This window comes from Nipponia nippon, unplaced genomic scaffold (assembly GCF_047370975.1).
Source record: "Nipponia nippon isolate SJK-2023a ecotype South Korea unplaced genomic scaffold, ASM4737097v1 scaffold_9, whole genome shotgun sequence".
Taxonomy (NCBI): domain Eukaryota; kingdom Metazoa; phylum Chordata; class Aves; order Pelecaniformes; family Threskiornithidae; genus Nipponia; species Nipponia nippon.
The window spans coordinates 29,634,846-29,660,378 of NW_028262413.1; the positions used below are offsets into that span (position 1 = coordinate 29,634,846).

The following is a 25,533-nucleotide window of genomic DNA, read 5'->3' on the forward strand; positions in this document are numbered from 1 at the left end:
CAGTACACAATACTGTAAAACTAGAAAAATATATCTTGTTTGATTGTTACAGTGTATTTCAATAACATAGCTAATACTCTCTCCCATTGGTTAATGTTTGCTTAATATTAGTGAACAAACATATCTAAGCTTGAGATTTAAATTCCAGTTTTGCCATGATTACTTTGGTATTTGTAGGTCATGACATGTGTTTGGTGCAATAAAAAGGGACTTTTGGCGACTAGTGGAAATGATGGCACCATAAGAGTGTGGAATGTTACAAAGAAGCAGTATTCATTGCAACAAACGTGTGTGCTCAACAAGCTGTAAGTTGATTCTTTATAATAGTCAGAGATTTAATTTAAGGTGTAATTGTGCAAAATAATGAAAAGAGCCAACCCTGCAATATCTCCTGCACAGACATTCTCTCATTTTTTTCTCTGGGACTGTTGCTGTGATTATGGCATACAAAGTAAATTAAATCATAGAATCATAGAATCATCAAGGTTGGAAAAGACCGTTAAGATCATCGAGTCCAACCGTCAACCTATCACTGCCAAGTCCATCTATACCATGTCTTCAAGCACCGTATCTATCTGTTCTTTAAATACCTCCAGGGATGGAGACTCAACCACTTCCCTGGGCAGCCTGTTCCAATGCTTGACCACCCTCTTGGTGAAGAAGTTTTTCCTAACATCTAACCTAAACCTCCCCTGGCGCAGCTTGAGGCCGTTTCCTCTCGTTCTATCACTCGTTACTAGGGAGAAGAGGCTGACCCCCACCTTGCTACAACCACCTTTCAGGTAGTTGTAGAGAGCAATAAGGTCTCCCCTCAGCCTCCTCTTCTCCAGACTAAACAACCCCAGCTCCCTCAGCCGCTCCTCATAAGACTTGTGCTCTAGACCCTTCACCAGCTTCGTTGCCCTCCTCTGGACACGCTCCAGCACCTCGATGTCCTTCTTGGAGTGAGGGGCCCAAAACTGAACACAGTACTCGAGGTGCGGCCTCACCAGCGCTGAGTACAGGGGCACTATCACCTCCCTGGTCCTGCTGGCCCCACTATTCTTGATACAGGCCAGGATGCTATTGGCCGTCTTGGCCACCTGAGCACACTGCTGGCTCATGTTCAGGCAGCTGTCAACCAACACCCCCAGGTCCTTTTCCACCAGACAGCTCTCCAGCCACTCCTCCCCCAGCCTGTAGCGTTGCATGGGGTTGTTGTGACCCAAGTGCAGGACCCGGCATTGAGCCTTATTGAACCTCATGCAGTTGGCCCTGGCCCATTGGTCCAGCCTGTCCAGGTCCCTCTGCAGAGCCTTCCTGCCCTCCAGCAGATCGACACTTCCACCCATCTTGGTTCATCTGCAAACTTACTGAGGGTGCACTCGATCCCCTCATCCAGATCATCAATGAAGATATTGAACAGGACTGGCCCCAGTACTGAGCCCTGGGGAACACCACTCGTGACCAGCCGCCAACTGGATTTGACTCCATTCACCACCACTCTCTGGGCTTGGCCGTCCAGCCAGTTTTTAACCCAGCGCAGAGTGCACCCATCCAAGCCGTGTGCAGCCAGCTTCTCCAGGAGAATGCTGTGGGGAGACTGTGTCAAAGGCCTTTACTAAAGTCCAAGTAGACAACATCCACAGCCTTCCCCTCATCCACTAAGCGGGTCACCTTGTCAGAGAAGGAGACCAGGTTAGTGAAACAGGATCTCCCTTTCATAAACCCATGCTGGCTGAGCCTGATCCCCCCGTTGTCCCGCACTTGCTGCATAATGGGACTCAAGATGACTTGCTCCATGACCTTCCCCGGCACCGATGTCAGGCCGACAGGCCTGTAGTTCCCGGGATCCTCCTTCTGACCTTAAAATACCTTAAAACTGAAACCAGAACTTAAGTATCAAACTGATAAAATCCAGTATAAAGAGATCATGTTAAAGCTCTTTAAAGATATTCTTAATTAACTCATATAATGAGAAACGGGTAAAATAAAAACTGTAAGGGACTGTCATATGAAAAAAGTGTGAATATCCCTTCAGTGGGTTCCAGTGGACAGTTCCAACATATAACGTGGTAATTACGAGTGTGGTGGTTTGAGTCAAGTGTGACAAAGAATCTGTGACTTCTGGGATTCAGGAACTGAGTGTAATTCTTCTTCCTAAGAGTGTCTGGGAAGTACTTTTGTATCATTTGGATGCATCTAAAAAAGAAGAAAGAAAAAGAAAAGACTAAAATCTAATTCTTAGTACAGTTTATGTGATTTTATCTCAGGAGAATGAAGAAACAATAGTGAACTACAAGGTTTTTTCAGGATGATTTCTTAGTGGTCGTTTTAGTTCTTGTTTGCATGCTACTGTTAGATGCTGCCTTAAAAGGAATAAATGGAATGATGTAACTTGACTTCAGAAGATAGTACTGAGAGCAGCATCTTCCTTTAACAGAGATCTCAGATTATTCATGTGGCAGTAAAGTGTGCTTCCTGTACAGTAGATTCAGAATTCAGCACTCTCGTGGGCTTCATTGCTAGCAATCTCAATAATGACTTTCAATACAAATGCAACACAATTCAATTTTACTCTTTATTGCAGTGGGTAAGTGCCCGTTCATCTTTAAAGGTAAAATTACGTTTTTTAGCCCTTAAGAGATGAGCAGATGAAAAGGCATTATCCCTTCTTTTTGATAGAATTATCTTCTCTTTCTGTGAGAACTTTTTGTTTTTCTGAGTTTGGAGGAATGTTATTTAAATGCTAAATGCTACTAGATTACTATTCCCTGATACAGTATTACTATCTGTTATGTTAACTTTTTATGTTAATATTGTTACATGTGTTATGATAGTAAGTTAATGTTGTTAATAATAGTCATAACATCCCGTTACCTGCTGTATTCACAAATTAAGTGTCTTTGGCTTAATCAGGAACACACCAAAGGTATGCCTCCAATATCTTCAAAAATACAGGGGTGATGCAGTATTTGGCCTACAATACGCATCCTGGCAATATTATAGCCTTCATTTTCCTGTTGCTAAAATCAGTAAAAACTGTGCCTGTTGTGTATGACCTTAAGGGCAATAAAACATACCGGTGGTCCTGTTAGAGTTAGCCAAAGCAAACTTTAAAATAGAATTTCAGAACAGTGTAACAACACTGTAACATGAGGAAGAGTTTAAGCTAGAATTGAGACCAAGATGTACCTCTTTCATTTCTTTTGTCCAAGCTATTCTGTTTCATTTCATGACTGCCTAGAAAGTTTTGCCCTCGCCAAAGATGTTAAGTTTGTTAAATTTGAGATATAATAGGTAAAGTTAATTAAACTTATTTTTCTAATTGAAACCTAGCTTCAGATTTCTTCCTGTGGCAATAACTGGTATCTCATTCTGTAATTTGAAGTGGTTTTAGATATAATGTAGAACTACGAGCAGAAAAATTTATTATGTAAATCTGCAGTGATGGCAGGAGGACTCCACATTTTTACTCAGATATTTCATTAATTCTATGTTTTCCTGTCTGCTTAAGGGAAATGCCCTTTTTAAATTGCATTGTTTTATTCTGTTGTAGAGAAGGTGATTCTGAAGAAAGTCTGGGATCACCCAGTGACCTTAGTTTGTCTCTTGTTTGTTGGAGCATCAGTGGCAAGTATCTGGCTGGAGCTACAGAAAAGATGGTGAACATATGGCAAGTCAATGGTATGTTCTTAGCTGCCTGTGACACTTTATGGTACAACATATTTCTAGGGAAGCTGCTAAGTTATTGAATATTTGTTTACCCAAATATTTAACTGTCTGTGCTGTCCAGTTTAAATGCCTACCATCTTCCATAATATCTTGTAAACCTATTTAATTAGAGGAAGGCACTAACCACAAATGGACGTGTGATTTACAATTAATTCAGTAGAAGACTGAGCAGCATATGAGTCCTTGTTGAATCAGAAGTGTATAGGTGTGAGGCTTGATCACTCTTAGCAATTTTTGTCTGTAAATACTATCTTCCTATGGTCGCCAAGAATTACCTTTCTACCTGCAACAGGGAGAATGTGAAAATTGGCTGAAACTGGTGGAGAGGATTGCTAGAGTGATCAGCTAGATGGAATGTCTTCTAATGAGTGTAGAATGAGTGAGCTTGGTTTATTTATTTGAACAAAAGAGTCTTTGAGAAGGAAGCTTATAAATAAATACATTAGGAAGGTAAACTCTAGGAGAAGCCCAGGGAGAAAAAGCAGCTCTGTAAGCAAATGTTGTGTTGACACAAGAAGAAATGTAAATAAATTGGCCACTAATAACTTCAAGAAAGTTTCTAATTTTCAAAAGATTGTGATCTCATCTTTTATAAGGAGGAATGACACCTGGGGAAGAAATACTATAGAATGAATTGAATGAATTAGCTAAATTTATGAGATTGCATTGTGATAAGAGAGGACTGAACCTGATCCAGGAAAGACCCTTTCCAATTCCTTGGTTCGGTTTGTGAGCATCTTTAAGTGGATTCTCTTACATTTTTACTGTCATTTATGCTGCAATTGACTAATCCAGCATAATACCTTTAGAACTCCTGTGAGAGGAAGACTGTTAATCACTTTGTCATTTGTAATCTCTGAAACTTCATTCTGTTGTTTTGTGCATATGAAAATCACCAGTTATACTGCCCGTGTTAATAGGCAGTCCACAGGAAAAGTATAAATTTACTGAGTACTGAAGAATTTAGCTTCCTTCCTTGACAAAACTACATAACTTGAAATTGAGATTTGTTAGCTAGATTTTGTGTCTGCGTAGATTAGTGGACCATTGCTTCATAGGCTTGTAACTTACATGAATTTGTAGTACGTCCTAGCTCTAAATAAGGTCTCTTGATGTTTTCCCATGGAAAGTATTTTTGTTGTTTTCTTTTCTTTATGAAGATGAAGTAGTTTTAAAAGACTTTTTGGGCTCCTAGGAGGAAAAGGATTATTAGATCTTCAGCCTCACTGGGTGTCTGCTCTAGCTTGGCCAGAAGAAGGGCCAGCTGCAGCATGGACAGGAGATGCTCCAGAATTATTGTTAATTGGTCGTATGGATGGATCTCTTGGTCTTATTGAAGTTGTAGATATTTCAACCATGCACCGGCTAGAACTGGAACACTGCTACAGAAAGGATGGTAGGTGACTGTATCAGTATTTAAGTAGAAATTAAAATTATGACAACCCTCCCCCTTTTTTTTTTTATTAAGCAAGTATATAATATCAATTTTTTATTTTTGTTCATGGGATATGATTTCTGGTACTTTACCTGCAAGCATCATTCATTTACGTTCATGGGAGGAGAAAAGTCTGTGGGATCTCCATCTGCACCCTGATTCCCCTACAGCAGAGGCAAACAGTTTGTAGCAACCTAATCAAATCCTGACATTGTTTGCCATTGTATAAAATCAGTATAGATTCCCCGCAGCGTCTGCTCTGTCTATAGAAAGCATGTAGTCAGTGTCATTTGAATTACTGAATTATTGCCATTTTTCCTTTGTAGTTCCAGTCCAAGGGGACATGAAGTAGCACATCTTTGGTAGCATTGTGTGGTTTTGCATATTGCTTCTTCAGGAAATGTGCAGATTTTTTGGCACAATCAAACGAGGCAATATCTACATGCTAAGAAAGGCTGCAGTTGTTCTCAATGCTTTTCTTAGCAGCATCTCTATCATAGAATCACAGAATCATAGAATGCTTTGGGATGGAAAGGACCTTAAAAGGTCATCTAGTCCACCCACCCTGCAATTGGCAGGGACATCTACAACTAGATCAGGTTGCTCAGAGCCCCATCCAGCCTGTCCTCGAATGTTTCCAAGGATGGGGCATCTACCACCTCGCTGGGCAACCTGTTCCAGTGTTTCACCACCCTCATTGTGAAAAATGTCTTCCTTATATCTAGTCTGAATCTACCATCTTTTAGTTTAAAACCACTACCCCTTGTCCTATCACTATTGGCCCTGCTAAAAAGTCTGTCCCCATCTTTCTTATAAGCCCCCTTTAAGTATTGAAAGGCTGCAATAAGGTCTCCCCGCAGCCTTCTCTTCTCCAGGCTGAACAACCCCAGCTCTTTCAGCCTTTTCTCATAGAAGAGGTGTTCCATCCCTCTGATCATTTTTGTGGCCCTCCTCTGGACCCTCTCCAACAGGTCCATGTCCTTCCTGTCCTGAGGACCCCAGAGCTGGACGCAGTACTCCAGGTGGGGTCTCGCCAGAGCAGAGTAGAGGGGCAGAATCACTTCCCTCGACCTGCTGGCCACACTGCTTTTGATGCAGCCCAGGATATGGTTGGCCGCCTGGGCTGTGAGAGCCCATTGCTGGCTCACGTCCAGCTTTTCATCTATCAGTACCCCCAAGTCCTTCTCCTCAGGGCTGCACTCAATCCCTTCATCCCCCAGCCTGTACTGATACTATCTCAGATACATGTATAGCATTCAGTCTACTTTTTTTGTTTTCCCTAGTGTAGTTCTTTTCACCATGTCAGGAATATAAATTCAGTTATTCTAGTAAAAAGAATGAAAAAACTGTTACAAAATAATCTCAACAAATGTCATTACAGTGGCACTCAGTTTTAACTTTACTGTACCAATTCAAGAAAATTTTCAGACCAAAAATACGTTACGTAACCTTTGTGGTGGGGGAAGTTGTTACACACTTCATATTTTAGACAATCGCACTGCAAAAACCTCTTTGGCAGGAGTGAAGTTCAATTTAGTTTAATTTTTGTGTTTTCTGTTTACGTAGTGTGTGTCACATGCCTTGCCTGGTTCAGTGAAGACAGACCATTTGCAGTCGGCTATTCAGATGGAAAATTGCTAATAGGAACAAAGGAACCACTTGAAAAAGGAGGAATTGTTCTAGTTGATGCACATAAGGTAGAGTTAGTCTTTTTAAAACTAATGTATAATTTTTGTAGGTAAAGATATGTTTAAGCTATTTTCTGTATTTGAAAGCTACTTATAAAGTCAAGTGCAAATTATTCTAAGAACACATATCTATTTCTGTTACACATATTAAACACAATATATTTTAAAAGAACAGTTTACCAAATTTAAAAAAAAGGAAAAATAAATTTTATAGCCTTTTTTACTGTTAGAGACTGTGAAGTGTATGTACATAGAGTTACAGAAGTGTTTTAAGGACACAACTATGCATGTCTGGATTTAAGACTGTAGTTCTTTTATTTTGTAAAAGTGTTCATAATAAATTTTAATTTTGGCTACATCACATGTTTTTGTAAAGCTTAAGTTTCTGTGCAAAGCAAAAGATGTTTTTCTAAATATGCAGCTGCAAAAGTTTAGATGCTTTGCTTGGCTAGTATGTAATAATAAGTCATTAATAGTTCGTAAATGATCTGTTAGGGTAAGAGGAGAATTCCTCAAGTGTAAGTGTAATAAAAGCACCTTGAGTGCTTCTATGAACTGATCTTGGTATTTGAAGCATGGGAGTCACAGAAGTGAGCATGCTGTGACAATAAAACTGTACTTGCCTTTTCCACTACGGGCTATTCCACTTTCCTACCTAAGTCAGAGACTCAAACCTACATCTGGCCCGTTGCCTAATATGTTTATGAGCCATGTACCATTAAGGTAATTCACACTACAATTTCATAATACAAAAAAAAGAAGAAAAAATTGTCTACTTCTGGGGGGGGGGGGGGGGGGGGAATGAAGAAAGGCATGCAATGAAAAGAGAATGGTTTTTTCTGTGCTTTCCCTTTAGTTTCTCTCAGGAACCTAGGATGTTATTTTAATTTGATAGTTCTGAAAAGTATCATTATGATTTTATAATTGCAACTCACTATCTCTGTAATGATTTATTTGAGAATAAAATGTTCTTTGTTATTAATAATTAAATATTACATTAGCTCCGAGAGTTAAATTTTCTCTGTTCTTACTGGGTTACTTCATACCAACTTTTAATTTTTTTAAATCCATTAGGATATGATTGTTAGTATGAAGTGGGATCCAACTGGTAAGATTCTCCTGACATGTGCCAAAGAAGAAACAGTGAAACTCTGGGGATATATGGGAGGATGTTGGAGACGTCTGCATTCACTGTCCCACCCAGCTCTTGTGAATGGCATTGCCTGGTGTGCTCTTCCAGGGAAGGGACCCAAATTGCAGCTTTTACTAGCTACGTATGTAATTTTTTAAATTGTTTTTATAGCTCTTTTGCAGGTCTTTTCTGCTAGTCTTCAGCGTCCAGAGGAAAGAAAAGTTTTGTCTTTTTTTAAAATAACATTAATTCAGTAAGCCAGTTGTCATGAGATCCATAAGACTTCAGAATTCAAATGGAAAGAGTGGCTCTGGCACGTTACCAGCTCTTTTCTCCATGCCATGAGACCTGTGTATGGTGGTCCTGCTTGAAATTTTTTTGTTTCATCCAGATATTTTTTCTGAGAATGTGGTGTTAGTAAAAATTGAAAAGCTAAGGGATGGGGGGAATAGGAAAAAAAATGCATTTATCCATTGGGAACGTGCCTTTCCACTTTAGATTAATTGATGCAATATAGTTTTCTAAGAAGGTGGTGAAGACTACTGGTATTTTAAGTTAATACCAGACTACTGATGTTTTATTGGTTAATACCTTTAGTTTGTTTTTCTGATTTATCCTGACTTCCTGTAGAGGATGCCACAATGGTTTGGTGTGTGTCTGGACTGTTCCCCAGGACATAGTAATCACATTGCAGTCCAGCTCAACTTGCTCAGAAGGATGGTGGGACCAAGAAACAAGTGCCAAGGTAAAAGGAGTAAACTTGGTGTTTAAGAAATTCTTTGCTCAGTCTGAAATTGGGGGAGGGGAAGAGTATGAGTGAGTTATTGAATCTCAACGTTTCCTGAGAGAAGATATTTGCTAAAAAAAGATTATATTGCATTTGTATATGTGTATGTATTTTCAGAACAGCAAATGAAAAATCACAGGTTTAAATGAATTTGATTTGGCTAAAGATTATATTTTGATCTGTTTTCATTCTTTTTTAAAGTTGATGAATTTATGCTAAGATCTAATAAGAGTTTAAAATTGTTTTTAGATAAAATTAAGTCGATATTAATTTCACCTACGTAAATTGTAATGTGGTCTTCAATGTTGATGGCGTTTTGTGAGGGGAGAAAAGATAGTGATAAATCTATAAAATATGATCATAGTATGAGTCTTTTTTTATTATCTTATGGAAATTACCCCATCTCTGTGGATGATCAGTATTTATTGCAGAATACAGAAGCTGTTATGCTATTCTGTTTTTTGTAAATAGTTCACAGTATTCCGTAACTATGAAATAATTTGCAGGATGGATACAGAAAAGCAGTAGAAGTCAAGTGTGTATTTCAACTGAGAGGACATATTACTCCTGTTCGGACTGTTGCATTCAGTCCTGATGGACTGGCATTAGTATCTGGTGGACTTGGTGGTCTCATGAATATTTGGTCTTTACGGGTAAGATCATCTTTGATGTGGCATGATTCTTTTTTTAGTATGAGTATCTAAAATGGCCAAGGCATCAGACTAGCTTTCCTCACCCTCCCCTCCCCTGTATGTTAGAAACATTAGAGAAAGCATGATATAAAATAATGGTATAAAATAATAAATAATAAACTATAAATTGAAATTGTACTTAATATTGAAGTATTTTATAGTTCTACTATTGATTCATTCTGTAAGCTTGGTCATGTTAGTTAGGCTTTGCAGAACCAGTCACACTCTCTTTATACTTAGGAACAATATGCTCTTTGAGAACTTTTCCAAGAGTCAGATAATGTGTATTATTAAACACTTCTAAATCCTTAGTTATGCAATCTCCTTAGTATGATAAAAATGCTAGATTTTTTTTGCTTTTAGTATAAACATTTCAGTTTTTAAATAGTTATTGAACAGCTTGGGAAAATATCATCCCTTAGGAATGTGCTTGTATGCATTTAAACAGAAAAGTAGCTGTGTATACACACTGACTCAAAACACTTCTTTCCTTAGGATGGTTCAGTATTGCAGAGCGTTGTGATAGGTTCTGGAGCTATACAGACTGCAGTATGGATACCTGAAGTTGGAGTAGCTGCTTGCTCTAACAGATCAAAGGTGACACTATGTGTTAAAATAATTTCTTTCAGATTTTTTACCAAAAGAAAATGCCATTTGTCTGTCTGTATTTTTCCTTTCTTTTTCCTTTTTTTTTTTTTCTTACCCCCCCCTAGCAATTTGCAGATAGAAATATCTAACTCTGTTATGTTTTCAAGACACATTGGCTTGGCTTTCAACTATCACCTGACCCTAAAAAGACTTGTTTGGTTTTTTTCAATAGTATCACATGTTTAATTTGGAGGGGCAGGGTGGAATCCTTCTGAGCCAGTGGTTATAAAGGATTGCTGCACACTGGTTGCATCAGCTTATCTGTTCAATGGCAGCAGCCGTACATGGACAACGAAAATAGGCAGAAGACAGATTTTCCCCCCCTTTATGCAGCATGAAGAAATATTTCATTTCCCCCAGCAAATAAGATACTTCAGTGATCTAACTTAATCTAAAGCAGCCTCAACCTCAGAAATTTTTGAGGAGCAGCAGAATTTACTTCAGTGTTTGCTATGTCAAGAACTGCTGGCATCTGAACAGAAGTTTCATAACAGTTGATTATTCCAAAAGATGGTATTTTTTGTGAATGAAGATAAATATGGCCCAAGTTAAGACTCCTGTTGGTAGAGTCATGCTGCATGTGGTTCTAAGTATTTTGGGATTCTTTGAAAGTCTTTTTTGAATTCAGACCTAATATTGAAGGTCATATTACAAGGCAAATCCTAAACTAAGGTTACACCTAAACTAAACACTAAACTAAGGTTACAGCATTCGCTGAAATGAATTCTGTTTATTACCATGTTTGTATTCTTCCTTGGAGTGATAATGGTAGCGTTGCCATGGGAATGTGAGGAAGTGGCAAAGGGAGATGGCTACTCTGTAGCATTTGTGAGCAGATTATTCACCAACAGAGACAAAAATGTTCAAGCTTATGTGTTTTCTGGCCCCTATGGAAACTAAGATGATTGATGATAAATCAACAGAGCTGAATAATCCTGCTTTATGAATTTTTAATTTCTAATGTGTCTTTTGACTGCTGTCAAACAGGATGTGTTGGTAGTGAACTGTACATCAGAGTGGATATCTTCCAATCACGTCCTTGCGACATGTAGGACTGCACTGAAACAGCAAGGAGTTCTGGGATTAAATATGGCTCCTTGCATGCGAGCTTTCTTGGAACGCTTGCCAATAATGCTTCAGGAACAGTATGCTTATGAAAAGGTAAGAAGAGCTAATGCGAACATTTAAAATTCATGTCTGACATGAGGTCAGTGTTTGAATCACAGCTGGTTTCAGGCTTTCACCACAGAGAATCCTGTTTGCAAATGTCTCAGTGTTCTCAAAGCTAGTAGTCTCCTAATCTGAGAATATTTAAAATATTAGAAAAACTTCGATTAAGTATAGAGGAAAGTATTTTTCTATAGGACTAGCTTTGAAGGACTCCTGTTTCTGAGGTGATTAATTTCTAACTTTGCATGTTCAATTTGTCTCTCCCACTCCCCTTACCTTTAGCCCCATGTTGTTTGTGGAGACCAGCTTGTTCATAGTCCTTATATGCAGTGCTTGGCATCACTCGCTGTGGGCCTTCACCTAGATCAGCTCTTGTGCAATCCCCCGGTACCACCTCATCACCAGAACTGCCTCCCTGATCCTTCAGCCTGGAATCCCACAGAATGGGCCTGGCTAGAGTGTTTCTCTACTACCATAAAAGCTGCTGAAGCCCTGGCCAAGGGAGCACAGTTCCCAGAATCCTTTACTGTTCCGGACTTGGAGCCTGTTCCAGAGGATGAGCTCACTCTCCTAATGGTAAAATGTGCTATATTGTTTCAACAGTAAAGCATATTGTTATTGACCGTATGGTATGATGCAGTTAACGTCTCTGAACTGTAAAGATTTATATTCATTAACATAAGCACCAGCAATAAGTGTAAGTTTATTTTTTTAATTAACTGGTTAGAATATACTGTAAAGATTGCTCCCTGTGTGGTTAATCACAAGTGCAAGTCAGTTGCATATTAAAAAACAAAACAACCCAAAACTGTGACAGTAATTTTCCTATGTGATAGAAGCAAGAAATGTAGATCCTTTACAATGCTATTTTTAGAGTAACGTTTTGTCACTTTTCTACACTGAATTATTTTGCCTTTGTCAATTGCCTTTATGACTTGTGTAAACCAAAACAGAAATTTTGGATTAAGAATTTTTTATCAGCAAGCTTATAACATTTTAAGCCAGTGTTTGCAATTAAAACTTCAAAAAGCCCTAAGCATCAGTAAATAGGAAAAGATTACTTCATCATGAATTTTGTTTGTTTTTCTTTTTTTATTTTGATTGCAAGTAATGGATAACAGTGTCATTGCTAGATAGGTGTAGTAGGGAAATAAACTTGGCCTATGGACGAAAATAAAGTATTTGAGTCTGCATACATTCATTATTACTGCTATACTGTTTAGAATAATTTGAATGTCAATATTGTTCTTAGTTAGAAAGGAAAATATCTATTGCCTAACAGCAAAATAATGTGCATCTCTTGAAGTGAAAGTGGTAACTGTGGCTTTTGTTGTGCAGGATAACAGTAAATGGATTAATGGTATGGATGAACAGATAATGTCTTGGGCAACGTCAAGGCCAGAGGTTAGTAAAACTGATGGCTTGGGGGGGGGGGGGGTGCATTTTTTTTTTTGGTTGGATGGGTGGGTTTTTTTAAGTTTTTTTTTGTTGTTTTTTTTTTTAACATCATAAGCTACTGAAAGTACTCTTGTTCTAAAGTATTCTTTCATGCTATTGCATAGGATTGGCACTTGGGAGGCAAATGTGATGTGTATCTGTGGGGAGCAGGAAGACATGGACAGTTAGCAGAAGCTGGTAGAAATGTCATGATACCAGTAGCAGCACCTTCATTCTCTCAGGCGCAGCAGGTGAACATTTAAAAACAGTCATGTGCTTCTATATTTAGGGATTCGGCATGTATTGTTTGTACAGTTTGTCAAAATCTCTCTCTAAATGCCTTTTCAATTTGTTGTTCGAATTTACTATAAAGTACCCCCAAAACAAGTGTTCTCACTGAAGAGGAAGTCTTTAATTATATGACAAATTCAAACCAAGAAGCCACTGAAATCTGACAAAGCAAAATTATTTTATATGAGTGTGATTTGAAAATACCTGCCAGCTTTAACATAATACATGTGCCAATTTTGTTTTCTGAAATAACATTGACATTCAGTATGGAAACATCAAAACTAAATGTGATTGGGTAACAAAACTCCGTTAAACATGGGGTGAGTGAAGTCTTATGTTAATAGGGTTGTCACACAGGTATTTGCAGTGTGACAAAAGAGTCTGTTGTCTTGATACAATTGTGAAGAAAAAAAATGTAAAAAGAAGATTGTACATTGTAATGCAGGTATTACAATGTTGCTGCATCTAACACAAAAATCATTGAAACTCCTTTATGTCTCTAAACTAGGTTGTTTGTGGTCAGAATTGTACTTTTGTCATTCAAGCTAACGGCACGGTTTTGGCTTGTGGAGAAGGGAGCTATGGGCGACTGGGACAAGGAAATTCTGATGATCTTCATGTGTTAACAGTCATTTCAGCACTGCAAGGTAAAATTGTTGGGTTTGAAATAAGTCGATTGATAAAACACAAATAAGCATTTTGGTAGTTAATATAATTATTTGTGTTGATGCTATTTTTGCAGATGTACACATTAAAATATTGTAGTCTTTAATTAAAAAAATGAACTAATAAACTATGTTTATTTCTCCCTAAGATTTAAGTAGTAATATGTTAAAATTCCTTAATTTTAAGAAAGCTTCAGGTAAAAGTGTTTGCTCAAGATAGGAATATTTCATTTCAAAACTAATGGCAGGCCAGAAGCATAGGTTGTACGTGCGAAGACAAAAGTTTTCTTCAAAATAAAAACAAATAAATTGCTGTAACAAGAAGACTCTTATTGTGGTTTTTCTCCAGACTTAATTGGCTACCACTAGGGGCACTTCGATAAATATATGTTAAGAGCTTATTATAGTTTATTCTGAACTTTTTTTCTCATTTTTCTTTAACAGGCTTTGTTGTAACACAGCTGGTGACCTCTTGTGGATCTGATGGACATTCCATGGCTTTAACAGAAAGTGGGGAAGTCTTTAGCTGGGGAGATGGAGATTATGGCAAACTGGGACATGGGAACAGTGACAGACAGCGCAGGCCTAGACAAATAGAAGCTCTGCAAGGAGAAGAAGTGGTGCAGGTTCCAAAATATTTTTTGTCTCCTATGAACTACAGGCCTGGTAACCTGGTGCTAGGAACGTTCTAGAACCATTGTCAGTCTCGACAGTTTGAATTCATATGCTGACTGAGAACAGACAACTTTTTACTTCTCTGTGCATTATGAACCAAGATGATAATTTCCAGTTGAAGGATATTAATATCACAGAGCTCATTGTTGATGTGTGATGTTAATTGACAATTGTTACTGGAGAAGACTAAAAATTAGAAAGAGCATGGAATAGAGGGATGATCAAAAGACTGTCAAAATACAGACACAATTTAGGAGTTTCCCTTGGTCCTTGTCAGGTGTCTTTGACCTACAAAACTAGTCACAGAGACCTCCTCCTAAGTACTAAGTGTGCATTATAACAATGCACAAAAACATATTTGGCTTTGACTGGAGGTTTCTTTATAAAAATATATTCATACAACAAAAGCAATCTGTTTGCAGAAAATAGTAATTGGTAAAAATAAATACATAAATAAATATAACACCTGAAAGCCTTTCTTCATGCAAATACCCACCTGTCCTGCTCCTCCTCAATGTTACTGCTGAGAATAATAACAACAGGTTGTTGGAGAAATCATTAATAGTAAAATATCTGTGTTTTAGCTCTTTATAAAGTGAATTTAGCTTAGGGGAGGAAAAAGTATTATGTATTTACATGTAATAGCGAATATAATTTTCCCCCAAAATTTAAAATGTATTTTAAAATTATGTTTGTTTTGCTTCCAGATGTCATGTGGCTTCAAACACTCAGCTGTGGTGACAGCAGATGGCAAACTTTTTACGTTTGGAAATGGTGATTATGGTCGATTAGGACTTGGAAATACTTCCAATAAGAAACTTCCAGAAAGAGTAACGGCGCTGGAAGGTTACCAGATTGGACAGGCATGGTTTATCTAAAACTCGCAATGTATCTTTGTTTAAAGCTGATGTTTTCAACATATTTAAGTGTGTTGGTTTTTTTGTTTTGTTTTGTTTTGTTTTTTAACTTTGGCTATTATTTTGATTATGATGGCAGAATTTGACTGCGCATAATTTTTTAAATAATTACTTTCCTGACTCTTTTGATCCTGTTTCTGCAAAACTACCCGTGTTTTTTAACATTTTAACATTTCAAGATTTAGGTATTATTAAGCATGAATTTATGTGCTATTTTGTATTCTTAAACAATGAGCATGTGTAGCATAATACTATCCTTTGGTTCTAGGAGCTGAGAGGAAGCAAATACCTAAAAAATACTACTGTGGTCCTAATTATCTTTAAAATACTGTAATAAGCAATGGAGGATTTAATGGTTTTAAAAGATACTTATTTTTTAAAACAAAATTTTTCTTTTCTTAAAGATAGTTGGGGTGTTTGAGTTAGTAGTAAATTAGCAAAACCTGTGGTAATAACATATTTCTCTCAACCAGGTGGCCTGTGGACTCAATCATACTGTAGCTGTGTCAACAGATGGCTCAATGGTTTGGGCTTTTGGAGATGGAGATTATGGTAAACTTGGTTTGGGAAATTCCACTGCAAAATCCTCACCGCAGGTTAGAATTCATAGAGAAATTATTCTTTGCATAAATTTTCAGTGTTGTTAAATGTGTTACACAGTGTTCAGAGTGTAATTTGCAGAAGTTAAATTATTAATTCCATCCACTATACTGTTCTGATGCAATTTAGCATAAATAATTCTGATGATATGTTATGCTGAGCCTGATACTTCAAAAGATTTCACGTAAATAACAGTGACTTTATCTCAGTGGCAATATAAATAGTGAAAATCTTAAGATTAGCTTAAAGAAGAAACCTTTCTTATTTTGGAATTTGGGAGGAAGGTTGTTTACACACTCATCTACTTCCTCCCATGCCACTCCCCGCTCACTCCTGGTAAATAAAAGGTATTTTGAATCATTGTGTATAGAATAAGGTGTTAGTTCCATTAAAGAAAAAGAGAAAACTGTCTCTCAGTTTCCTGTATTAATTTACAAGCATTAATTAGAGTAATCCTACAAAGTATGCATTGCAAGTGGGAATTGCAGATTTCTTTTTGGAAGCAGGAGTTACAGATTAAATTCTTGTTTGCTTTCTGTTCATATCCTCATAATACCATAGCTCTTTTTCCTTTCACTTACCCCTTAGAAAGTGGATATTCTTTGTGGAATTGGAATAAAAAAAGTTGCCTGTGGAACCCAGTTCTCTGTTGCACTGACAAAAGATGGTCATGTGTATACTTTTGGACAAGGTAGGACAATCTGGTATTTCGACTTTTCCATCTATAGGTTTGTGTGTATCTCAAGTGAAAAGGAAGAATATTAAGACATACTTATAAGACTGACCTAATGCTACTTTTTAGATTTGTGCTGATGTAATCTGCATTTTGGAACTTCAATGGTGCAGCTTTAACATAGGCCTAAAATCCAGATTTGTAGCTCTATCTAGTTTGATCTCAGGATAGCCTTTCAATTTACTAACTTACTTTTTGAAGTGTTTTCCTAAAACTTCATTGAATTTCACATGTCCAAAAACATTGGGTTACTTTGTCTAATAAAGCATGTGCCTACACAAGTTGTTTAAAAATCTGGACAGGAGAATTTCCAAGTGCACTGAATTAAATGTGTTTAAACTTCTCAAGTCAGTTAATTCACATGTATTATAAAACCCTACATTTAGATCTAGAAGTCTCATTTTAATAGAATTTGATCTTGTTTCAGACTTTAAAATAACAGCTTCAGCAATATTGATGAGCACTGTAGGAAGCACTGTTTTGTAGGAAACATACACTAGAATTCTCTCTAACCAATTGCACTTGTGTCCCAGCTCCAAGAGTATGCAGAATTGTTTTTTGTCTCTCCCTGACTTCTGCCTGCAAGTAAAATTGACTTTTTAATGTTCTTTACATGTATATACATGTGCTTGCAATTTTAGATCGCCTGATAGGTTTGCCAGAAGGTCGAGCTCGAAATCACAACAGACCCCAACAAGTTCCAGTACTGTCAGGAATCTTCATTGAAGACATAGCTGTAGGAGCAGAGCATACGCTAGCTTTATCATCTACAGGGGATGTATATGCTTGGGGTAGCAACTCTGAAGGGCAGGTATGTAGTATTCCCTGTTTATTTCTAACCTTTATAAGGCTATAATTGCACTTTACAGATGTGGTTGGAATATCTTCAGTCTGGTGGAAAAGAAAGCTTTTATTTTTGTTCTGCTTCCCCCTCGCAGCCATAACAACATTTTAGGCATTTCCAATATTTTGTTTTTTATTTCCTACACTCTTACATGGTAGTAGTTTGGGAAAGCAGTGAAAAATTCTATCCAAATTATTTTAATCAAAGCTTTTTAAAAAAATTACAAATTTTTACCTAATTCTTGAGCTGTAATGAATTTTTTCAACAGCATAACATTTATGGTTGGTGTCAGTCAGAGTTGTGAACTTTTTAGATGCTTTTTATAAAGAAAATATAAATTAAATTTTCAGGGAGTAAGTTTTTAAAGTCAGGAAAAATTTAGTAAATAGTAAATTCTCTCTCTTTTCTTTGGGACCCTAATTTTACTATTGCCCTAATAAGTCCATTTTTCTCCCTCACCCTGTGTGTAACTCAAATTTTTGAAAGGACTTCAGCTTTTTGACAGTTTTCCATGCTACAAGTGCCTCTTGATATATTGGCTGTTGGTGTTTCAGGAAGTTTGGGCAGACTTCATCCTCTGGTATTCTAGGACTGAGTTTTTGAGAAGGGTTGTTGAGCAAGTTGTTTAGAATAATTTCTGAGAGGAACCTCTTTGGGTTTTGGTTTTGTTTTTTTTTTATAGGGTGCTTACTTTGTGTCTCTGGAAGAGAAAAAATTGTTAGGGTAAAAAAAATCAAAGAATTGTTATTCTGACAGCCTGTTTTACAAATTGTTTTATATGAAGTGGTAAAAAAACCAAACCTATATTCTTATACAACATTTTAATTTTTAGAATATGAAATTAGAATATGAAACTGTCAGTAAAATGAACAGCTTCAGCAAACTTTCTTTTTACACAAATTGTGTTTTTATAAACTACTGTAGGAATTTGTGTGCTAGAACAAAAAAGGTATTTAAATGGCACAGAAGAGACATATGAGCTATGCTGACTATGCATGAGAAAGACTGTGCAACATAGATGATTTAGCAGCATAGATTAGTTCCTCAGTCTGCAAAAGAGCTTGCAAAAAGTCTCTAGCTATTTTAAGGTCTCTCTGACACCTAGATCTGCTACTCCCATTGAGTATGGATAAAACATCCTATTGAAAATAAAAGATAAATGCTAGCATAATAAAAGATACATACGGTAAATATTTTTTATCCCGGTATAAGCTGTAGATGAATACCATTTTTTACTGTTTGCTCTGAATTTTTGCTTAGAGAGTTTTAGAAGTACCATCCCAGTTGTTGATTCTTCTTTGTACCTTTTACATCTGTTATAAATTGTCAGCTTGGACTGGGCCATACCAACCATGTCAGAGAACCAACCCTAATAACAGTCCTGCAAGGAAAGAATGTTCGACAGATTTCAGCAGGACGTTGCCACAGTGCTGCCTGGACAGCTCCGCCTGTTCCACCAAGAGCTCCAGGTAAAGAACTGAGATTGTTTGTATGGTCATTTAATTTAGTTTTTGTGTTTCCTGGGGGATGAGTGCAGCAAAACTTCTAAACATTTGGGACAAAAAATCTGTTTTGTTTTATATCCATGCAGGTTTTCAAATTATCTTAGTCTCTTAATTTTGCTACTGTCGTGGTTTAACTCCAGTAGGCAGCTAAGCACTGCATAAGCTACTGCAAAGAAAGTCAACTCCATCCCAGCCAAAAGTAGTACAGCTGCCCTTTATGAAATAATGCTTTTTTCTTTTTCTGTGGTAGGTGTTTCAGTGCCTTTACAGCTTGGTTTACCTGATGCCATTCCACCACAGTATGGGGCACTGAAAGAAGTGAGCATTCATACAGTAAGAGCAAGGCTCAGACTGCTGTACCACTTTTCTGACCTCATGTACTCTTCATGGAGATTACTTAACCTCAGTCCCAATAACCAGGTAAAATTCCATTTGAAAAAAAAAAAAACAGCTTAGCTGTGTTCTGTTATGCCATGTCGCTAGAGAGTTTCTGACCAGATCAAGATGGATCTTAGTAATAGGTTCTATAGGTTTTTTGTAATAAATAAAAAAAAAAATGTAAATCCAGATTAAACCAAAGTTTGTCAAGTATTGTTCTGTATTTTTGCTTATGCTAACATTGATTTGTCAATGTTTCAGTTTCCAAAAGCTTGCTAGCCTCAGAGCTAAAAACAAAAAGTGCTAACCTGTCTGTTTCCTGAAGCATTGAAGTGCTAGTGATTATTATGAATGTTTTTATTCTGTAAAGAACGGAATTAATATGCTTTATTAACATGTTTATTCTCATACTGCTTTACTGCAGAACAGCACATCTCACTACAATGCTGGAACATGGGGAATAGTTCAAGGACAGCTAAGGCCCCTGCTAGCACCACGAGTATACACACTCCCCATGGTACGCTCTATAGGAAAAACTATGGTTCAGGGGAAAAACTATGGGCCACAGATTACTGTGAAAAGGATATCAACCAGGTCAGTATTGTTTTCACAGGCATTGTATTAGACCTCAAACAAATACCTGATATTCGTACATTTTACATAACTTCTGGCGTACTGAGCTCTCTCTGTACAACTTTGTTAATCAAGTGACTTCAGTAGCCTTTATGTGTTTATGAGTTACATTGAATGGCTGTGTCGTCTTTTTTTTGTTTGTTTTTTTGAAAGAGGTCGGAAATGCAAGCCCATTTTTGTACAGATAGCAAGACAAGTGGTAAAGCTGAATGCATCAGACCTTCGCCTGCCTTCCCGTGCCTGGAAAGTGAAACTGGTTGGAGAAGGGGCTGATGATGCAGGTGGAGTGTTTGATGACACTATTACAGAAATGTGTCAGGTATGAAAAGTCTATTAATTCAAAATGTGTGAGTAGAATTTTTGTCCTCTCTGATGTCTTTTAGTAGTTTTCGAATTTCCTTTTTGCAGCTTAGCAAATACTTGTTCTTCAGTCCTGAGCCACAGCACTAGAGCTGCCTACTTAGGGATGTCTCTGAGGATAAAGAAATTTTCCTAGATTGTGGCAAGGAGATGCCATAAGGCCACACTATAACTAGTATTGCAGTAGGCCCCTTGGAATTCTGAGATGGCCCCTACACATTATGGGAGCATTTTGCAGCCCCCTATTCTGTCCAGTCAATACCTTCTATAAGAGAAGTTGTACTGTATTCCTTGATTACAGTGCATTCCGTGCATACAATACAGAAACACCTCACACAGGTGTTTCTCATACGTGTCACCTCTCAGGTTCAGTGCTGGAAAGGAGATCAGTAGCAGAAAGTGCACATTTTTGCCTGTCTGTAACCAGGATATTGTTGCTATTGTCAACATAGCTGTCTTGTCAGATTCACCTGGAAGCTGAAGCCTTCGGACTACCAGGACTGAGATAAAGCTGGTCAATGCTAACATGTACTGCTTACAGTTTTAAAGGTGTGTCTCAGCCCTGTGACACAACTATGATTGTAGCTGGGAGAAGGACTCAGGACAGTGCTGCCTGGAGAAGTGCTGCCTGGAGAAGTCTGGTTGTTCCTTAATTTTCCAGGAGCCTCAAAACCCAAAGAATGAGGATTAGTGAGGATAATGAGTGTATCTGCTTAGTCTGGGACAGGGCAACAGCTATGGATAGTGCTGGAGCTGGCATTGGAGTTAGAATGAGGATACAGGGTGGAAGAAACTGAAGAACTCCTTTGTCAATGGAATTTCTGAAGCCTCTAAGACTAGAGTAGGGTTGATTCAGGTAAGGACTTGAGGTGTAATTTTGGGGTTCTTTCCTAGACAGTTGACATTAATTATGAGGTGTGATGAGGGCTCAGAACAGAACTCATTGAAAAATTTCCTTCATTTTTGGTTCTTGAAAAAGCTGCACCAGTAGGGTGTATAGCTTACGGCTTCTGATTATTTCTGAAACAGGTACTAGGAATGTATGACAGAGCAGTCAGTAAAATAACCATTATAGTCTGACGTAAGGGCAGGTCTTGAAATAAACGTGTTTTTATTACTAAAAATCATCCCTACCATGTTTACTTTCCCTTAAATGTTTCACATTAATTTGTAAGACGTATTCGTTACTATAATGGAATATTCTATCTTGTAATGCTGTAATGTCATAATATTTCTGTAATAGGTTTGTTATCTCTGTGTCTAAGAAGGCTTTTTTGTTGTTGATTTTTAAGGAGCTGGAAACTGGAATAGTAGACCTGCTTATTCCTTCCCCAAATGCTACAGCTGAAGTAGGCTACAATAGGGATAGGTAAGTTGTCCAGGATTTGCTTTTATTGCGGATGTTAGTGGGTGACAATTAAAATCTTCTGTTAACTATTTTATACCAAGTGATGAGACTTCATTGTCTCTGGTATATTTTTTCCTTCAGGTTGTGATGTTACTTTATTGTGGAGGAGAGGGCATGGTTTTAACATGAACTTCCTGGACTGCTGATGGCAGAATTCAGAGTAACATCAAGAATGCCAGCTTTTGTGGTCAGGATTAGTTCTGCCTATCTCAGCCTCCGTTACTTTAACAGCTATAGATAACAATAATCTTATTTGGACACCCCTTGCTGATAATTGTGTTGACAGTTACTATGCTGTGCTTAGAAATGTTTTATCTTTTACTTCTAATGAAGTAGTGTAGAAGTGATAGTATTTTCACTGATTCTTTGTTCTTTCAGGTTTCTCTTTAACCCTTCAGCATGTTTAGATGAACATCTGATGCAATTTAAGTTCTTGGGCATTCTCATGGGTGTAGCTATTCGTACAAAAAAGCCATTAGATCTTCATTTGGCTCCAATGGTCTGGAAGCAACTTTGTTGTATCCCACTCATCTTGGAGGATTTGGAGGAGGTAGATCTGCTCTATGTGCAGACCCTCAACAGCATTCTTCACATTGAAGACAGTGGGATTACTGAAGAAAATTTCCATGAGGTAAGATACGAAAGCTTTTAGGTTTATTCTGAAAGCAGTTACTTTATCAGATTGACCTTTAGTATTTATATAATTCAATGTCTCTGTTATTGGGATAACAAGCACTTCATATGTATTATTATACTTCTATGTGACTGATAGTTAAATATTAAACTCAGATCACGAGAGTGACCTACGCTGAACATACTTTTCCTGTTTTGCATAACAGATGATTCCTTTAGATTCTTTTGTTGGCCAAAGTGCTGATGGTAAAATGGTTCCCATAATCCCTGGAGGGAACAGTATCCCACTTACCTTTTCAAACAGGAAAGAATATGTGGAGAGGGCAATTGAGTACAGACTGCATGAAATGGACCGTCAGGTAAGAACCTCATTGTGACCCTATCCCCATTGTTAATGCAAACAGTATTTTTGATTTATGCAAGTTTCCATTACAGTTTATTAGGGAATAAGAAAAGCTTGGCTTTCTGCATCTTGCCTGAATCCCTGTACCTTTTTTCCCCCACAGACTGTTTGGGGATTTTGTTTTAAATTAATCCTATTTTTCTTAGTAATTGCTCGGTTGACAAAAGAGCATTAGAAATCAGAACTTGTCTTTCATTACAATAGCCCCACTGCAACTGTCAGCCCCACTTGAGAAAATAACCTGCAATTGTGCATGCTGTGCTCTGTAATTGGACATTATAGCAACATAGAGATTAGCTAAAGTAAATATTATTGACAAACATTTGTTTGACTTAAAACTATTTCTCTTCTGCTTTAGCACAGAAACTACAAATATTTCATTATATGTTTTGAGATGTGTTAATTACCTATTTGCATACTTTTGTATGTTTTGTCATTTGTACAGTGAAGCTTGTGAAAGCAGTGTACTAATTACATGCTAGGAAAATTCTTTTCCTTTTTGTCAAGATATAGATGCATGCATGATATTATCTGCATCAGAGAAGCAAGTTTCTCATGAGAGGTACCAAATCCTAAGTCTTCTAGAACAAGTACAGGCTTCTTACAAATATGACACTGTTCCAGCTCAGATGTATGGTATATACAGAGTTTTTTGGTTTAGCCATCATCATTTGTGCTCCTAACTTGTACTTTCTGTTTTGTATCAAAACATGTTCTTTAATGTGCAATTACAATTAAAAATACCTGTAATATTCTCCAGGATTTTGAGAGAGGATACAGCCCTTACAGGGGATGCATGTGTGGGAGGTTGTATTTGGCAGATGTTCTATAATTCTATCTCTTTATCCCATTTCTAAGCTGGTATCTTTCTTTTGCATTTGGGTGGTACAGTAAGTGGCAGAGGTAAGACAATTGCACTTCAAGCATCTCTTCTTTTTTGGGCAATAGGTGGCTGCTGTAAGAGAAGGAATGTCTTGGATTGTTCCAGTTCCTTTGTTGTCCCTTCTGACTGCCAAGCAGTTGGAGCAAATGGTCTGTGGAATGCCAGAAATATCAGTTGACGTTCTGAAGAAAGTTGTGCGATACAGAGAAGTTGATGAGCAGCATCAGCTAGTACAGTGGTTCTGGCATACCCTTGAAGAATTTTCAAATGAGGAGAGAGTCCTTTTCATGAGGTTTGTGTCAGGAAGATCTCGATTGCCAGCCAACACAGCTGATATCTCTCAGCGATTCCAAATAATGAAGGTTGATAGGGTAAGATGCTTTTTCATTTTTTGGGGGTTATTTTATTCCTGTCTAGTATAATCTGTCCTTTGGCAACGGGAGATGGGTTTCCATAATTGTAAATTTACAGAGAGAGTATGGGATGGGATATGCTCTAAGCTATTAAAACCAAACATTTTAATTGTGTAGAAGTACATACACTGCATGAATTGCATCTTAAATCATTGGATATGTTTACTATAGTTATATGATTGGAGGTCAAGACAAGTTCTTGCACAAGAAACAAACCTTCTTTTATTGTAACTTGTCCGCAGTTGTTTTCTGTTGCAGTCCCTTTTTTCATTTGATAATTTTCACTTTTTTTTTAACGTTTTAAATCCATGTAAGTAGCAACATGTGACCACTAGTGAACCCTAACATCTTAAAACCACTGTAATGAGTTTACAGTATATTACTTTACATACAGGATGCATTCATTTGGCATTACTTTTGGGTCTTGTGCAGTGAAAGCACATTTTCTGTGAACTACATGAATCAAAAACTTGGCAAAATCCAAGATAACAGTGGTTTGACTGTCATCTTTGGTTAGGTGTCTCTCAAATTGCCTCATGTTAAAGGCACACCATGGTATGTAATTTTAATGTTGCTTGGTATCTTCCAGTGGGCTGCTAAATGGTAGTGTGATGAACTTTTCAAATAGTTGGGTTTCATTAGTTTCGCACGTACTTAAGGACGAAACAAGTGATGTAAACAAGGGAGGCTAGTCTGCTTCTTCAAAGGAATTTTGAGATAGAATGTGAAATGATAGAGGCAGAGAAGGGAGGGAGCAATGAAATATGGATATGTTGCATTTTTTGCTTCATTCACAACTTAACTGTCCCACCTTTTATCCATTTCCACAGCCTTACGACAGCTTGCCTACCTCACAGACTTGTTTCTTTCAACTGAGGCTCCCACCTTACTCCAGTCAACTAATCATGGCAGAGCGTTTGCGCTATGCAATCAATAATTGCAGGTCTATAGATATGGACAATTATATGCTCTCACGGAATGTGGACAATGCAGAGGGCTCAGACACAGATTATTAACATTCTGTGAACAAAATCATCTTCCTTTTACTACAAATAGTGCCCTAAGTCTAATTCATTGTTGACATAATTTTACAGTAACCATAGATGTTTTAGGAGCATAAAAACATGTTAATAGACAGTGGCCACATTTTAGTTACTCTAAATGTAACAAAAAATTAGATGTTTTTATTTTTTTGTGATTGTAAAAAAGAAAAAAAGGAAAAAGAAAACAAAAAAAGTATGATCAGTAAGTTTTTTCTCCTTTTTTGGTCACTTTTGATAAGTTTGCATGGAGACATTTTGGTGCGTTTTTGTTGGGAATAGTACATTTGTAAGCCCTCCCAGTGAACATGAAGAGTTGTACATTGTGTATAATTGTTCATTAGCAAGGACAGTTTTACATGAATATTCACATATTTATTTTGTTTTAATTTGAATTGCCTGTGCAGGGTTCCTTATGCAGAGAAAAATAAAGCAAATTCAAGAATTGA

General features: G+C 37.4%; 1 protein-coding gene across 14 annotated transcripts in view; it reads left to right on the plus strand.

Moving 5' to 3' along the window:
* HERC1 (HECT and RLD domain containing E3 ubiquitin protein ligase family member 1) overlaps positions 1 to 25,533 on the plus strand; it is a 109,329-nt gene extending 83,796 nt beyond the window's left edge. For 12 of the 14 annotated variants that reach the window (XM_087744463.1, XM_087744464.1, XM_087744473.1 and 9 more), the window contains 27 exons: positions 178 to 305; positions 3,539 to 3,666; positions 4,910 to 5,110; positions 6,716 to 6,846; positions 7,912 to 8,111; positions 8,600 to 8,714; positions 9,263 to 9,409; positions 9,944 to 10,045; positions 11,084 to 11,257; positions 11,549 to 11,842; positions 12,605 to 12,670; positions 12,829 to 12,954; positions 13,503 to 13,641; positions 14,104 to 14,285; positions 15,042 to 15,197; positions 15,725 to 15,847; positions 16,440 to 16,542; positions 17,226 to 17,395; positions 18,759 to 18,897; positions 19,184 to 19,353; positions 19,736 to 19,905; positions 20,098 to 20,263; positions 21,597 to 21,673; positions 22,091 to 22,343; positions 22,552 to 22,704; positions 23,697 to 24,002; positions 24,875 to 25,533. In XM_087744463.1, the coding sequence (XP_087600589.1) occupies positions 178 to 305; positions 3,539 to 3,666; positions 4,910 to 5,110; positions 6,716 to 6,846; positions 7,912 to 8,111; positions 8,600 to 8,714; positions 9,263 to 9,409; positions 9,944 to 10,045; positions 11,084 to 11,257; positions 11,549 to 11,842; positions 12,605 to 12,670; positions 12,829 to 12,954; positions 13,503 to 13,641; positions 14,104 to 14,285; positions 15,042 to 15,197; positions 15,725 to 15,847; positions 16,440 to 16,542; positions 17,226 to 17,395; positions 18,759 to 18,897; positions 19,184 to 19,353; positions 19,736 to 19,905; positions 20,098 to 20,263; positions 21,597 to 21,673; positions 22,091 to 22,343; positions 22,552 to 22,704; positions 23,697 to 24,002; positions 24,875 to 25,060 (4,305 nt within the window). In that variant the 3' untranslated portion in view covers positions 25,061 to 25,533. Of the gene's footprint in view, positions 1 to 177; positions 306 to 3,538; positions 3,667 to 4,909; positions 5,111 to 6,715; positions 6,847 to 7,911; positions 8,112 to 8,599; positions 8,715 to 9,262; positions 9,410 to 9,943; positions 10,046 to 11,083; positions 11,258 to 11,548; positions 11,843 to 12,604; positions 12,671 to 12,828; positions 12,955 to 13,502; positions 13,642 to 14,103; positions 14,286 to 15,041; positions 15,198 to 15,724; positions 15,848 to 16,439; positions 16,543 to 17,225; positions 17,396 to 18,758; positions 18,898 to 19,183; positions 19,354 to 19,735; positions 19,906 to 20,097; positions 20,264 to 21,596; positions 21,674 to 22,090; positions 22,344 to 22,551; positions 22,705 to 23,255; positions 23,385 to 23,696; positions 24,003 to 24,874 lie in introns of those variants that run through there. The other 2 variants (XR_015701448.1, XM_087744476.1) reach the window with 2 other exon arrangements.